Source organism: Mus caroli, chromosome 11, assembly GCF_900094665.2.
Source record: "Mus caroli chromosome 11, CAROLI_EIJ_v1.1, whole genome shotgun sequence".
NCBI classification, from domain to species: domain Eukaryota; kingdom Metazoa; phylum Chordata; class Mammalia; order Rodentia; family Muridae; genus Mus; species Mus caroli.
In genome coordinates, this window is record NC_034580.1 from 111,904,324 (window position 1) to 111,919,110 (window position 14,787).

Sequence of the window (14,787 nt, forward strand, 5' to 3'; positions counted from 1 at the left end):
AGAAGAGGGCGCCAGATCTCGTTACGGATGGTTGTGAGCCACCATGTGGTTGCTGGGATTTGAACTCTGGACCTTCGGAAGAGCAGTCAGGTGCTCTTACCCACTGAGCCATCTCACCAGCGATAGTCATTTTTTAAAATAAAATTTTAAAAAGATATATTTATTTTATGTATATGAGTATCAGAAAAGGGCATCAGATTCCATTACAGATGATTTGAGCCACCATGTGGGTGCTGGGAATTGAACTCAGGACCTCTGAAAGAGCAGTCAGTGCTGAGCCATCTCCCTCAAGTCATTTTAACCTCTACAGCCCATTTCAGTGTAAGTCAGCTCATTTCAGTGCTCGGCAGCGTCATGTTGCTGCGCTGTGAAACAGCACGAGTCTAGGGCTAGCCCCAGCTGTCTCGTCTGTCGTGGCATGGGTGCTGGGGTTGCCACCTCCCCCCTTGCAGATCAAGGATCTTCTGCTCACTCTCTGCCGTGGTTTAGCTCTGTCTCTGAGAGGAGAAAATACACAGAAAGCTCTGGGGGAAAGCAGATAGAGGGCTCAGAGGCAGCCGGTGGCCATCGAGACTGGGACCACCCAACTGCAGCAGTACAGAGAAGCTCTGACTCGATAGTTTGGGTTCCTCAAAATGGGGTTGACATTCCAGCCCTGCTGTCTCCTGTCTTGTTATCTTAGGAAACTTACCTGACCTTTCTGAACCGCTCCTCTTTTCTATGGAGTGAAGAAGCCCATCATATTACTTACATTTGCAGTTAATTGTAGAATGTACAATGCCAATGTTGTTGCCTTGGTGGCAGAGACATGTATGGCCTCTGTGGAAGGTGTACAGGGACAGACATGGCCGTGGAACCTGCTGACCGCCATCCTTTCTTGCAGCGCCACCCTTAAGTGATGATGTGCAGCCTTCCTCAGCTGTGTCCAGCCCTACCCAGCCAGGTCCCGTCTTGTACATGCCATCTGCCGCTGGAGACTCGGTCCCTGTGAGCCCCTCCAGCCCGCATGCCCCTGACCTCAGCGCCGTACGTGCCCGTCTGGGAGTGAGTGGGTGGGCACCTTGCCTGCCCAGGAGCGAGCTCCTGACTTTCTCTGCCCCAGGAGCTTGAGGCTCTGGTATTTGTCCTGGGGCCAAGGGCAGGGAGGTGGGGATGTATCTTCAGAGCCAGTAGTGATCAGCCTGGGCAGAGCTGGGATAAGCCTTCTGTCACTTCTGTCTGTCAGATCCCTGAGGCTCCGGGATCCCCGAGTGCTTATTGATACCCACTGACCACAACCCTTTAAAGCAGGGTTGGAGGGTGGCCATTCCCCTCACCCACGGTGCCCATTGCCCATCAACAACCTGTCCTCTTCTGCAGCTCCTCTGTAGGAATAGTGGCCTGGGCAGTCCGTCTCACCTCTGCAGCTCCCCACCAGGCCCCAGCAGGAAGGCCTCAAACCTGGAGGGCCTGGTCTTCCCTGGGGAGTCCAGCCTTGCCCCTGGCAGCTACAAGAAAGCTCCTGGCTTCGAAAGGGAAGACCAGGTTGGGGCAGAGTACCTGAAGAATTTCAAGTGCCAGGTAAAAGACTCAAGGAGCAGTGGAGGGTATAAGGCCAGGAAGCTGAGCCTCTTCTGTGGGGCAAGAGCAGCTTAGCGACAAGGCCTGGCTCACCTGTGGGAAGGACACTGAGAGCTTAACCTGAGTCCCTCTTCAGTGTCTTGAGGGTTGATGTCTGTCAGTCTGCTTCTCAGCTGAGGCTGCGAAGGCTCAGGAGGCCGCACCGCACATCACCCTCTCAGGGGTTCGCTCTCACTTTCCCTTCATGGAGCTGTGTGCACTCTGCAGAAGGCTGCCTGGCTGCCCCAGAGCTGTCAAGCTAGTCAGTGGGTACAAGATTGTCACCTTTCCCTTCCAAATGGTGATGCCTGATAAGAAGACAGGGCCTGAGGCCAAGACAGAGGAGTCTCTAATAGCTGGGGACAAACCTGGGTTTGTCACAAAGGAGAAGGAACCAGCCTCGTGTTCAGGCTATGAGGCAGAGAAGGGGGCAGGGAGAGGATATATGTGTAGAGAAAGCTAGGAGGAGGAGGAGAGGGAGGAAGAGGAGGGAAAGGAGGAGGAGGAGGCAGTGGTAGTGGTTTTGGGTGGCAGGTGACCGGCCCTGTCATTCCTTCTCCCTCCCCTGTATTTCCAGTCTCAGTGAACATAGCAAGGCCAGGTGGACCCCAGCCTTGGAGTTGCCCAGCACCGCAGTCACTTCCTTCTCCCTAATTTCTCTCTCTCAGGCTAAATTAAAACCCCATTCGCTAGAGCCCAGGAGTCAGGAGCAGCCTCTGCTTCAACCCAAACAGGTACAGAGTTCTCCCTCTCATTATGCTGTCACTGTGGCTAGGACAGTCCCAGAGTCCCAGCTAGTGTCAGCAAGTAGGTACCAGTTTCTCTGCAAACTAAGGTAGGACTCAGGGGCACCCAGCCACAAGTCTATAGAGGGTGGGGGTCATGCCTGGAGCCATCGGCAGGAATGTTTGGGGAGCATGTCAGTCCCCATTCTCATCCCCACCTACTGTAAGCCTCAGGGTAACGAGTGTTCCACTGTTCTACCTAGAGCCATTCAACAGCCTATGAAGTCCTGGGTCCTTTATCCCTCTGGCCTCTCCTAGCCTCTCTCTGCCAAAGCTTCTGTAGGCAAGCATCCCATTATCTCTCCCCACTCTCGTTGCAGGACGTGCTGGGCATCCTCCCTGTGGGCAGCCCCCTGACTTCCAGCATCTCTTCCAGTATTACCTCCAGCTTGGCAGCCACTCCCCCCAGCCCTGCAGGCACCAGCAGCGCCCCTGGCATGAATGCAAATGCCCTGCCCTTCTACCCTACCAGCGACACGGTAGAGTCGGTCATAGGTAACTAGGCAGGGTTTGTTTGCGAGCCTAGGACTGGACCTGGAGTCAGAGCTACAAGGTGTTCTCAAGTGAGACCTGGATGAGCATAGCCATACTTTAGACATCTGGCTTGTCGGGGTAGACACTCTAAGAATGAGGACCAAGACCAGGTCATGAAGCCCCTTCAGGCGACTGAGCACCTGTGCATCCATCCTCAGTGCTGATGAACGGAGCTGGTGCCAGGGACTCGTGTGACTCAGTGGTAGCATGTGCAAGGCCTTGGGTTTGGTCCTCGGCTCCAAGAGGAAAAAGCCAGAGCCCCTTTGCAGGCCCGGGGGAAGCAGGCAGTGGCTGCTTCTGCCATCTAGGAGAGAAACTACCTTCTCCTCAGCAGGCCAGTTCCAAAGGTCGCGCTGACATTTGCAGGTCCCTAATGTGCATGGCCCTCAAAGGGCCCTGAGAAACTTTAAGAGTGAAACACACGGCCTGGACTGGGAGACCACACTACACTTCTGCAACTCACTGTGTAGACTGCGCTGCAATCTTGAATTCAGTCAAGTTTTTCTTCTTGAGATGTGGTCTTGCTATATAGCCCAGGCTGGCCTTGAACTCCTGGTCCTCATCTCAGCCTTCAGAATTTGGGGAATACTGACTTGCCAAACCACACTGGACTGGGTCAGATCTTGATTCCTCCTAGTGATATCAAAGAAGAGTTCAGAAAGAAGGGCACTTGGGCTGGACTGGGCAGGTGTCTTTAGGGTTGGCATGGGCTGAAGTGCTGAGCAGAGAAAGGCAAAGACCAGGAATGAAGCCGGGCATGGTGGCGCACGCCTTTAATCCCAACACTTGGGAAGCAGAGGCAGGCAAATTTCTGAGTTCGAGGCCAGCCTGGTCTACAAAGTGAGTTCCAGGACAGCCAGGGCTACACAGAGAAACCCTGTCTCAAAAAAAAAGCCAAAAAACAAAAAAAAGACCAGGAATGAAGTAGTCAGGGCAGGAAGCCCAGAGCCAAGGGGATGTCCTTGGGAGCCCACACTTGAGTCTCTGTCCCTAGAGTCTGCCTTGGATGACCTGGACCTGAATGAGTTTGGAGTGGCTGCCCTGGAGAAGACTTTTGATAACAGCACAGTGCCCCACCCCAGCAGCGTCACGATCGGTACTGGCTGTGGGTGGCTGGGACAGCCTGAAGGGCGCCCTGGGGTTCGCCTGCCCCCACATGGCTCCCTGGCCCTCACCCAGCCCACCCTTTGACTCTCTTTTGCAGGCGGCAGTTTGTTGCAGAGCTCCGCGCCTGTGAACATCCCTGGCTCCCTGGGCAGCTCAGCTTCCTTCCACTCTGCTTCTCCGTCCCCTCCCGTCAGCCTCTCCTCACACTTCCTGCAGCAGCCCCAGAGCCACTTGAGTCAGTCAGAAAACACGTTTTTGGGGACCTCAGCGTCACATGGATCTTTGGGTAAGAAAGGGACTGGATAAGAACCTAGTGACTTTCAACAAATTCTTTTGTTGGCTCTGCCCATGACACATCACCCAGCTACAGGTTAGAGCCTGGGCTTCAGACTGGACACTTTCTCCCTCCATCCCCACATGGCTGAACCAGAAGGCAGAAAGAAGCCCAGCCTCTGTCTTAGCTTCCTGTACTGTGGAATGGGTGCAGTGGTCGTGAGAAGAAAGTGAATTGCCAAGGCATGCATTAGGACAGGCTGGCACCTGGAGAAGCAGTGGCCTTGGGCTCCAGGGTGGAGGACTGCTCTTCAGTGCAGTTTTGCCTGATCACACTGGAGCGGTTTAGCATGTGGTATGATTTCCCCCAAGGAGACACATGCACGTGCACACGCGCACACACACACACACACACACACAGGCACACTGTCCAGTACCCAGAGTTCCTAGCAGCCTGTCCCATCATTAAGGATCACAAAGCAGCAAAGGAAATGTGAGAGCAGGCCCACACAGTCCTCCTGGCAGGGAGAGGTGTCAGGGACCCATGTCTAACCTGTGCAGCCTTTAACCTGAGGGGCCAGAGCCACCTGAGTACTCTCCAGGCTTAGTGGGGAGATGTGTAGCATGGAGACCTAGACACTAGGCTACCACACCAAGACCGAGTGAGGCTCCTGGAATGGAGGCTGGGTGGGGGTTGTGGGGAGGCGGTTTTCCCTGAGGCCATTAATAGATACACAGCATTCAACATAGGCCCCTGTCTTTCATAAACAACCCCCAGCCCTCTTCCTGCTTCCCAGCCAGCTGGACCTCCAGTCAGAGGAGTGGGCCTTCCAAGTGCTGGTCAGCTTAGGGACTCCTCACCTCAGCTTTTACACCTCGTCCTCAGTAGAGAGGAGACTTCTGCGCTTACGGCTTGTATCCAGTTAAAAGCTAGTGCTGTATCATCTGGAGATCTCCCACCTTGCTGCTAGATCGATGCAAGTGTCACCTCAGCCTCTACCAGCAGTGCTGGGCACACAAGTGTACTGAGTGACACAGGATCCACGAACACTAGCTGTTATATAAGTCTACAGGTCTCTCCTGGCAGACAGGGTCAGACAGTGCACACTGCAGGTGTATCATAGGACAATCTCTCTTCTTTTCTCTTCTCCTCCCCCCCCCCCCCCCCCCGCCCTCAAAAGTCAAGCTCAGAGGTCTGTGTGAAGTGTGCAACAGTCCAGTGTCGTCTTTTTTCCCAATGTGCTGATACTACTCCAGAGGGGGGAAAGTCAGTTAGTGGGGAAGGGAGCAAAGCAGAAGAGACTAGAACAGTGCGCCTGGGTGGAAGGAAGCCAGCGAGAGATAAGGAAGGTCATGAAGATAGTGCTGCCCTGGCAGCCAGAGAGCTGTGGATAGCATGGCAGCCTGCTGAGGGGAAGCTGGGGGGAAGGAGGCTTCTGGAGTCAGACAACACAACGAGGCTCTCCTGTTCTGTTAGTGGTTTCACTAGTACATTTTTTGTCCCGTCTGCAAAACAAGGGAGATAGCCCAGGCTTACCTGGCCCCTCCTGCTCTGGCCCTCCCTTCACAGGAGGTGCTGACTGGTGGCTTTTGACCTACCAGATCCTGTCAGTCAGGACCCTCTCCCTACCTCTCAACGGGGATGCTATACTCCAAAAGGATACCTTCACATATGCACTCCCACCCAGTCCTAAGCCCCCGAGGCCATGATAAGAATTCCACGGTACAGAAAAGGATGCTAAGATTGACAGGTAACTGGCAGATCTGACTCAGCCAAGGACACCGTCACACACTAAGCTCATACACTCAGCCAGTGTTCAGCCAGCCTGTGGCAGCCCATGCAGGGCTGGCCAGGGCCTGGGCCTACGCCCTGCACAGCTGATGTTCCTCCCCCGGGGCAGGTCTGAACGGGATGAACAGCAGCATCTGGGAGCATTTTGCCTCTGGAAGCTTCTCCCCAGGCACTTCCCCTGCCTTCCTATCAGGGCCAGGGGCTGCTGAGCTGGCCCGGCTTCGGCAAGAGCTAGATGAAGCTAACGGCACCATCAAGCAGTGGGAGGAGTCCTGGAAGCAGGCCAAGCAGGTACCGGGCCCCACGCCCACCTGCAGTACCCAGTGCCTTGTGGCATCAAGCCCAAGCCCATCCTACACAGCAGGCATTCGGGTGGGGGAAGCAGGGGCCTAAAGAACAGAACAGAACTGTACTTGCCTTCCCCCACATGGAGGACTGGTCTTGCCAGTCAGACTGTTATGGTGGCTGGCACTACAGGCCTGAGACTCCATTTGGGAATTGTTTTTAGAGTGGCCTCAGGACCTCCTGCCTGTCTCTGCTTCTAGATTCTGAGTTAGGCCACCCGTCCAGCTGCCACCCAGCTGCCTGGGATGCAGGCTAAGATGTGTGCCCTGCCTTGTGCCCCTGTCATGCTAGGCCTGGCCCCCTTCTCTGAATATAAAGGGGGGTCTGCCAAGGTCCTGAAACCTCTCTTCTCCACAGGCAGCAGCAGCCTTCTCCCTGCCCCCTCCCCAGACAGCAGGCCTCCTAGCAGACCCCATAGCCAGAATGGCTCCCAGAGTGCTCTCTCAGAGTGGGGGAGGACGAGGGGCAGGGGGCCATCATGATGAGGCGCTCCTTATTGGGCCCACAGGCTTGTGATGCCTGGAAGAAGGAAGCCGAGGAGGCTGGTGAGCGGGCCAGCGCAGCCGGAGCAGAGTGTGAGCTGGCTCGGGAGCAGCGGGATGCCCTGGAGCTGCGGGTGAAGAAGCTGCAGGAGGAGCTGGAGCGGCTGCACACGGTGCCAGAAGCCCAGACCCTGCCAGCCGCCCCTGACCTGGAGGCACTGTCCCTCTCCACCCTGTACTCCATCCAGAAGCAGCTGCGGGTCCATCTGGAACAAGTGGACAAGGTCAGCCCCCACTAGGCAGATACTGATGCCAGTCCGTTGGGAGAGGAGAAGGAAAGCAAAAAAGCAGTAGTGGTGGGGGTGTCCACTCCAGTGCCATTAGCCTAAGCTGAGTTATGTGCCCCCAGTGCCTTCCCTATAGTGCCTTCTCTGGCACCCACACGCCAGTACACATTCCAGAAAGGTCGTCAGGCCACAGGTGCCTATTGGTCCCTTGGGGTAACTCTCCTGATAGAAGCAGTTCCCTTGGCATGTCTCCTGAGCCTCATTGGTTAACCTCTGTACCAACCAAATCATGAGGATGGGACCTGCCACCCAGCTGCCCCTATCTCAGGCCATTAGAGCTGGGCAGCAGGTGGCTCAGAAGCTGAGATGCTCTCACTTGCTGGTGGGCCCCTGTGAAGGGTGAGCTTTGGGTCTCACAGTCCTCCCAAGGATGCTGAAGCGAGAGTCAAGAGAACTGCTTGGTAAGGTCATGGCCAAGCAGGTGACAGAGCATTCCAGTAACTGCGATGTTGTGTTCCCCGCAGGCTGTGTTCCACATGCAGTCAGTGAAATGCCTTAAGTGTCAGGAGCAGACCCGGGCAGTGCTGCCGTGCCAACACGCTGTTCTGTGTGAGCTCTGTGCTGAGGGCAGTGAGTGCCCCGTCTGCCAGCCCAGCCGGGCCCATGCCCTCCAGTCGTGACCCTGCAGACCGGGCCCAGCTGGGCCTAGACCTTTTCGCCTAGGACTTTTTAAAGTATATATATGTATGTATGTATGTATGTACGTATGTATGTATATGTATATGATTCTGTACATGTATACATTTCTGTGTGCAGGTGCGCGTGGTGCCAGCGTGTACAGTGTCTGTGTGTATCTGGACAGGTGCAGACACACACTTTGAAGCAGACTTACCAAGCACTTTTTAAAGAAGAGACTATTTTGCAGTCCTCCTGTTCCTTCCCCATCCTTTCTGCTCAAAGACAACGTCCCCTCTTCCCACTGGCCTTTTGACACTGAATATGTTTTTGTCTCATTTTTTATGTAGGAACTAACTATTTTTAACTTCTTCCTGGGGCCAGAGCAGGGAAGGCTGGGAAGCTGGAAGGGCAGCTTCGTTCACCCTGCCTTTCCAGGCCACAGTCTGTCAGCATGGACTCAGGCCTCCACTTCCCAGCTGTGAGGGCTTCAGGCAGCTCTGAAACTCTAAACCAGACTAGCTCCTGGGCTTACCAAATATGTATTTAACTCTGGGGACAGCCAGAGAGCAGGGAGGCCAAAGCTCAGGCTAGCCCCACTCCCACACCTGGGCCCTTGAAGCTCCTCAAGGGTCAAGGCCTAGTTCTGTCCCTCAGGGTTTTGAAACCTGGGCTTCTCCTTGATCACTTCCTTCTGGAATCCCTAGATAGCCTCTTTGACCCCACAGTCACTTGTCAGGTTGGCACTGCCCTCACCTGTCCCTGCCTCCTTCCCTCTGGCACATGGCTGTAGAGCCGGCCGCTCCCTCCCTCTGGCAGCTAGCAGGGCGATTGTTGGGAGGAGTGCAGTATGAGGACCAAGGGGCACAAGCCCTGCCCTTCTTGCTGGGAGGAGGTAGTATGCATTCCTTGGTGCTCTCAGAGTGCAGCTGACGTACTGCCGTTCTGGGCAGACGCCTGTGTGCATGTGTGTGCGTGCCTGTCTGATGTGTTTAGCTTCAATTTTAAAAATTGTTCTGTACAGAGATGCAGTGAATCGGGAAAGCAGAGTGGGCAGAGGGAGGCAGCCCTGTTCCCAGTACTGGGTGTCCAGAGGGCTCAAGAGGGCTACAGAGAACCTGCCCAGTAGAGGCCCCTCCCTTGGGCTCAGCACGAAAGGGCTTTCAATGAATTAAGTGAAAACTTTCTCCTTTTTTACAAAAATGCAAAAATCAACAAACTTATTGGAAATAAACTATGAACTTGCAGTGGCTTGTTTATATGGGATGGGATTAAGGACGAGGACATCCAGACTTCCAGGGGCGCGAGATGGAAATGGCTGCTGCCCGTTCTCCAGGGTGAAGAGACAGCTGAAGCGGCCTAGAGTCTCTGAGGTGCAAAGGCAGCTCAGACCCCCCCAAGCCAGACCTTCCTAGCCTTAGACAGTGACCTCCCAGGGCATGTGAGTCCTGCTCAGTGCTCTGTGGCGTGCTGCGAGTGGGTTCCAGAGAGTAATAGGGTCCTTCCCCATCTCTCTAGGCAGTAGACACATGCTCCTTCCTGAGTAACTTACATGGAAGGAGGGAGGGAGGGAGGGAGGGACGGTGCCACCAAGGAAGTTCCCCACCTGTGAACACATCTGAATTGGGTGCTCTGCCTGGCCTCCACAAGAGCTGTCACCCTCTGCCAGACAGTGTGTGCACATTAATTTCCCAGGGTCAAGTTGGAAGCCCAGAAGACCCTCCGCACACACCCTTGCTATCCAGAGCAGCTGGTCAGCCCCACCACACCAGGTTCCTGTCCTCGGCAGCAATCAAAGACAGTGACTGATGTGCCAGGTGAAGTGTGTTCGGAGTCAGGGCTGAGGGACCAGGGAGGCTCTGCAGGGACAGCCCCTTCCTGCACACATCTTCCTGCACAAGCCACATCGCATCAATGCTGGAACCCATGTAGGAGATCCAACCCCTGAAAAGCCAGCACACACATACAGCCAACTACTCCAGGGCCACTGGGGTCAGCTTCCTCTGACCTCCATGTGGTGGCCATGCACCCCGGGGACCGGTAGAGCGCTGCAATGCATTCTGAGGAGGCATAGAGGGCCTGACAGATCTTCCTGAGCCCACTGTAAGCCAACTATAGATTTTTCTGAGGGCAGTGGATAATGTTTTATTTTTATTTTCTCTGAGAACATTTCTAGGTGGCAGGTGCTATCTGAGGGAGGAAGGCTATTCTGTAGACAGCCAAACTCCTTTCTGCGGCTGTCCATCTGTGCCAACCCTGCTTCCTGCCAGCTCTCACCTCAGAGCCAGTCTCTTCTTCCCACCTCCCTCAGTGATGGCCACCCCCCTCCTGCACCAGGATGCCTTTGACAGTCCTCTCTCCCTGAAGTTGTGCCCACAGCTCTGATCCCAGTGGTCTGGCCCCACCCCAGTAGCTAGAAGTTCCAGAAGGCAGATGGCCCTAGACACTATGCTATCTTACCAAAGCGGCGTTTCTGGGGGGACGGGGGTGCGGGGAACAGAGACAGGAGATGTTCCTCTGTGCTACAACATGGCAGAGAGCACAGCCAGGGCACAAAAAAGGATAAAACCTGGTCATGGTCATCACCAAGGGCTGTTCTGTCAAGACCTCTGAGCCCTCCCCCCCCCCCCATGCTGGTTCTCCCTGTGTTACACAGGATGAAGGGCTTCCGTGTGACAAGAAAGACCCCAGACGTTCAGGACTCTGGCTTTGCTTCAGCAGCCACCGCCCTGTCACGGGGCATGTTGGGAGGCCTGCTTGGCTCTCTGCCTCCTCAGCTTTACAAAGGCTTGGGCCTCGCGATCCCCCTTCCGGCTCTCCAGCAGCCGCAGAATTGGGTCCCCTGTGGAGAGAAAGGTTTGAGGGTTCAACTCTGGGTTCAGAAATAATACTGTCCCATTCTTGTGCCAACCCTGAAGGAACTGGTGGCTATGGACCAGCAAAGTTGACAAGATTTGCCTTGGCAAACAAGGCTTGGAAACGTGGCTACTGGGTGGGGACGCCACTGCCTTTTTCTATGAGGACATACGGCTAGGTAGCCAACCTCACGTCTCAGCCTACTCACCTGTAAAAGCCATCTCTCTGGACACCCAGTCAGAGACCCCTAGCCTGGGGTTCAGGCCTACCATTGGGTACAGGGTATGTGAGGGGCAGGCGCATTTGAGGTGCTTTGCCCGGCTCTGCACAGCTCATCAGTCCAGCTGAGAGGACACCTCTGAGAGTTATGAGAACTGGAGGTACCTACTGTAGTTCTTGTCTGACTGAGAAAGGTCCTCACTAGGGAGCTCTGTTTGGCCTCAGGCTGACAGATCCACCTGCCTGAATGCTGGGCCTACAGGGCTGCGCCATCACACCCAGCTCTCAGGTACTTTGAGGGGCTCATGATGCAGACAGGCATGGGAGCCTTTCTGTCACCATACTCGGCACTACAGGGTGTGTGCCCAGCACAAAGATCCTGGCCCCTTGTCACAGGGAAACTAATAGGTTTCCTTCTCCACCAGGAGAAGTCACATGACACTGCCAGAACTTAAATTTCACAGGACTCTCCATTAGACGAGAGCTTTGCCGAAATACTCAGCCACATGGGCCATGGTGCCTGTTCTGCTGGCTCCCTTCTCCCAAGAAGCCATCTCTCTGGACAGACACCCTGCCAGAGAGCCCATCCCCGGGACTCAGGCCTACCATTGGGGGCAGGGTATGTGAGAGGCAGACGCATTTGAGGTGCTTCGCCCGGCTCTGCACAGTCCGTCAGTCCAGGTACCCTGCAGAGCGGTAAGAAGGCCTCTCCTTCCAGGTCATCTGCTCCCAGTCTGTCGTGGTCCAGCACAGTGAGCAGGAGGCATGCCCAGGCTTTTTGGCAAGGCTCAGCAGGCACCAGGCTGGCAGGAAGTCAGACTCGGTTTAGTCGACTGCCTTACCCAAATCTGCCATCAACCTTCCATCTCTCCACCATGCAGAGCATCCCCTTGCTGAGAGCAGGCATGTGGCAGTCATATGAATCTCTACCACACAGTAGAACACCCACTCTGACCGCCAGCTGGATTTTACAACAAGGGGCCTTGTGGCCCCCAGGCCCATTTTCAACAAAGATCAGGTACCCAAGTATCTTGGATACAGCATCCTTCCCTGGATGCCTCTGAAGTCAACGTATGGGAATCCACCCCTTCCACCCAGGGAAGCAAACCCTCATCCCCAAAGACCCTTAAAACCCATCTCACAGGCTGCTCAGAGCACAGGGTAACCAGGGAGGGAAAGGAGGAGAGACTGGGAGAAAGGTAGGGTCTCACTCACAATTCAAAGGTCTCATCAAAGAGTGGGTGAAGTTCCTTCTTGTGCTTCTGGGTCTCCCGGGGGGCCAGTTCAGGGAATTCATGTCTGGGTTCCAGTGTCAGCTGAACAAAGGGGTCACTGGAACCTAGCAAGTGGTCCAGGGGAGGGTTGCTGACTGAATCCCAGCCATCACCATGTTCCCCCTCCCGCCTCCCTAAGCAGTACCATGGCTCTCTTCTGAAAACTGGAAGAGATGTGCTCAAAGCTCCCGCTGAACCTCCAGGGGTCCCAGTGGGGAGAGGCCCTGGGCAGCCTCCACTTACCATTGGAGTCCAAGGGCAGCAGGCTAGAGGCACTGAGCAGTTCCACGTGAAGTTTCTGCTCAGAGGCACGGTAGGATGCCTTGACGGTGACTGCGCCCAGCCTCTCAGAAGTGGTTTCAGCCTGGCACGGGATCGTGCATAGGGATCAGCTGGGAGGGAGTCGGGACAGGACCCACTGTGACCTTTAGTGGATCCAGGACAGCAGGGGCTTCTCACCTGCTGCTGGATTCGGCTACAGAAGTACTTCTGGATGAGCTCCCGGCTGGAGGCCGCCTGCAGCTCCAGGTCATTCTGCAGAGCCTGGAATGGCATATCGTCATGCCTATGCTGCAGCTAGGCACCCAGAGAGCGTAAGCTGTGGCTTCGCCATAGGAAGTGCTGGGGCCATGGAATCAGAGAGGGGGCACACAGGGAGACCCCGAGGCAGAAGCACCAGATGGTCTGCATTGGATATCTAATCTCTCTAATGCAGGCAGGCATTCAGCGACCCTGAGCTTTGAAGGACACCACATTTGGATTATTTATTTATTTATTTATTTATTTTTGCCACAGTCACAAAATCTGTAATAATGTTGGATAAGAGGCCCAACTTTTCACATTGGACTTGGTTTCGTGAATTACATAGCTGGTCCTGGATACAGATGAATACACAAAGTAGGCCCCCTGCCTTGACCTCCAAACTAAGGGTTCATCAAGAGACCCTAACAAGGCCCTGTTTTGTTCATTCCAGTGAACAAGGTTTGTTCCCGGCACTGCTCTGGAAACCTGTTCTTACCTGGAAGGTGTCTGTGTGCAGGGCCTCTGGTGGCAGGCCACAGCCCTCAGCGTGGAAGCAGACCTCCAGGTTCTGGGGAAGAGAGGAGAGATGACTCCAGGCACACAGCATAGGGTTCTTATTCTCACAGTTGGTCCAATTACCTGAAGGGCGACCTTCAGCCTGCCAGAAGCCAGGGACGAGCTACGCTGGGAAGAAGCCACCTCCACCAGCACAGTAAGCGTGTGGGTCCACAACAGAGTCAGAAGGCTGGCGGGAGGCCAACGGATGCCAGACACAGGACCGACCGAACGACGGGAGGAAGCAAAGATGTTCCTTCAGAAAGGAGAGGCCTCGGGAACCCAGGCTCACCCTCCCTCCCCGTCCACCTGTTCCTTCCACCGTGAGGCTGAGCTAGAGCTGGCAGGTGGTGTACAAAGGAAAGGTTACGCCTAGAGTGTAAAGGGGGCAGGCCAAGGGAGTCAAAAGTCAAAATCCCATCCAAGGTGTCTCTTAACATCAGTGGAGAATGTTCTTCAGTAGGACCAGGGCAAACCGCCAAAGAGCAGGGAGGAAAGCTAGAGCAGTATAAGTGGTCATTGTGCCCCAGGAAAGTTAATTCTTGCTTGTGTGTGTGTGTGTGTGGGGGGGGGACCAGAACAGAACCAACCACACAAAAAATGTTCAATAAATGGCATAAAAACCGAAGGAGTCCAAGCCTCCAGGAGCCCTGCTGTCTGTCAGTAGATGAGCAGAACTCTAGGAGGGAGATCCTGGCCGCCAGTCAAGGCTCAGATTTCACGTGGAGACAGGTAAGGCTCTGGACCAACACAGTCCTGCTCCTCAGCTCCTCAAGTGGCCCATTCACTCCTCAGGAGAGGCTGGGACACTGATAAAACTTGAACATCTTGAAGCCACTAAAGAAGATGTTGGAGCCGGGCGTGGTGGCGCAAGCCTTTGATCCCAGCACTTGGGAGGCAGAGGCAGGCGGATTTCTGAGTTCGAGGCCAGCCTGGTCTACAGAGTTCCAGGACAGCCTGGGCTACACAGAGAAACCCTGTCTCAAACCCCCCCTCAAAAAAAAAAAAAAAGAAAAAGATATTGAGATCTCCCCTAAGCCCCATTCCCACCCCCACCCTGGACTGTAGGCCACACTAGATGCTGGATCATGAAGAGGAAGGAGATGCAGTCAGGGGCCCTCATGATGAGCCCAGGCCTGGAGGGATACAGGGAAAGGCTTGCCGTGCTCAGAGCTGGGCAGAAGGAAAAAGGATCTTTAAGGGAAGCAGTGAGCTCCCCGTCCCCGAAGCTGGTTACATCCTCCAAGGAAGTCACCAAAGGGAATCCCAACATGCCACTGACGCGTGAGCTGAGGCCTTGGAGACATGGCGGCCGAGGGCAGATCAGGGGCTGCTGAGTACCTGCTGAAGTTCTCCTGGACCAGGTTGGTGTTCATGTAGCAAAGCTTCACCTCCAAGAATTTCATCAGGGGCAGAATGGCCTGAGAGAGAGAGAGAGAGAGAGAGAGAGAGAGAGAGAGAGAGAGAGAGAGAGAGAGAGAG

General features: G+C 54.9%; 2 protein-coding genes across 5 annotated transcripts in view; one reads left to right on the forward strand and one right to left on the reverse strand.

Moving 5' to 3' along the window:
* The window catches only part of Unk (unk zinc finger), a 30,455-nt gene extending 21,105 nt beyond the window's left edge, over positions 1–9,350 (forward strand). The window contains exons 8-16 of one of the 3 annotated variants that reach the window (XM_021176103.2): positions 884–1,026; positions 1,360–1,560; positions 2,268–2,333; positions 2,705–2,879; positions 3,913–4,014; positions 4,123–4,311; positions 6,200–6,381; positions 6,944–7,201; positions 7,729–9,126. In XM_021176103.2, the coding sequence (XP_021031762.1) occupies positions 884–1,026; positions 1,360–1,560; positions 2,268–2,333; positions 2,705–2,879; positions 3,913–4,014; positions 4,123–4,311; positions 6,200–6,381; positions 6,944–7,201; positions 7,729–7,884 (1,472 nt within the window). In that variant the 3' untranslated portion in view covers positions 7,885–9,126. Of the gene's footprint in view, positions 1–883; positions 1,027–1,359; positions 1,561–2,267; positions 2,334–2,704; positions 2,880–3,912; positions 4,015–4,122; positions 4,312–6,199; positions 6,382–6,943; positions 7,202–7,728 lie in introns of all 3 variants that reach the window. The other 2 variants (XM_029483363.1, XM_029483364.1) reach the window with 2 other exon arrangements.
* A 657-nt stretch (positions 9,351–10,007) lies between these two features.
* Unc13d (unc-13 homolog D) overlaps positions 10,008–14,787 on the reverse strand; it is a 17,056-nt gene continuing 12,276 nt past the window's right edge. For both annotated transcript variants that reach the window (XM_029483105.1, XM_021177470.2), the window contains 8 exons: positions 14,647–14,726; positions 13,390–13,495; positions 13,247–13,318; positions 12,688–12,771; positions 12,472–12,592; positions 12,170–12,293; positions 11,561–11,757; positions 10,008–10,721 (listed from right to left, as the gene is read on the reverse strand). In XM_029483105.1, coding sequence (XP_029338965.1) covers positions 10,612–10,721; positions 11,561–11,757; positions 12,170–12,293; positions 12,472–12,592; positions 12,688–12,771; positions 13,247–13,318; positions 13,390–13,495; positions 14,647–14,726 — 894 coding nt within the window. In that variant the 3' untranslated portion in view covers positions 10,008–10,611. The remainder of the gene's footprint in view (positions 10,722–11,560; positions 11,758–12,169; positions 12,294–12,471; positions 12,593–12,687; positions 12,772–13,246; positions 13,319–13,389; positions 13,496–14,646; positions 14,727–14,787) is intronic.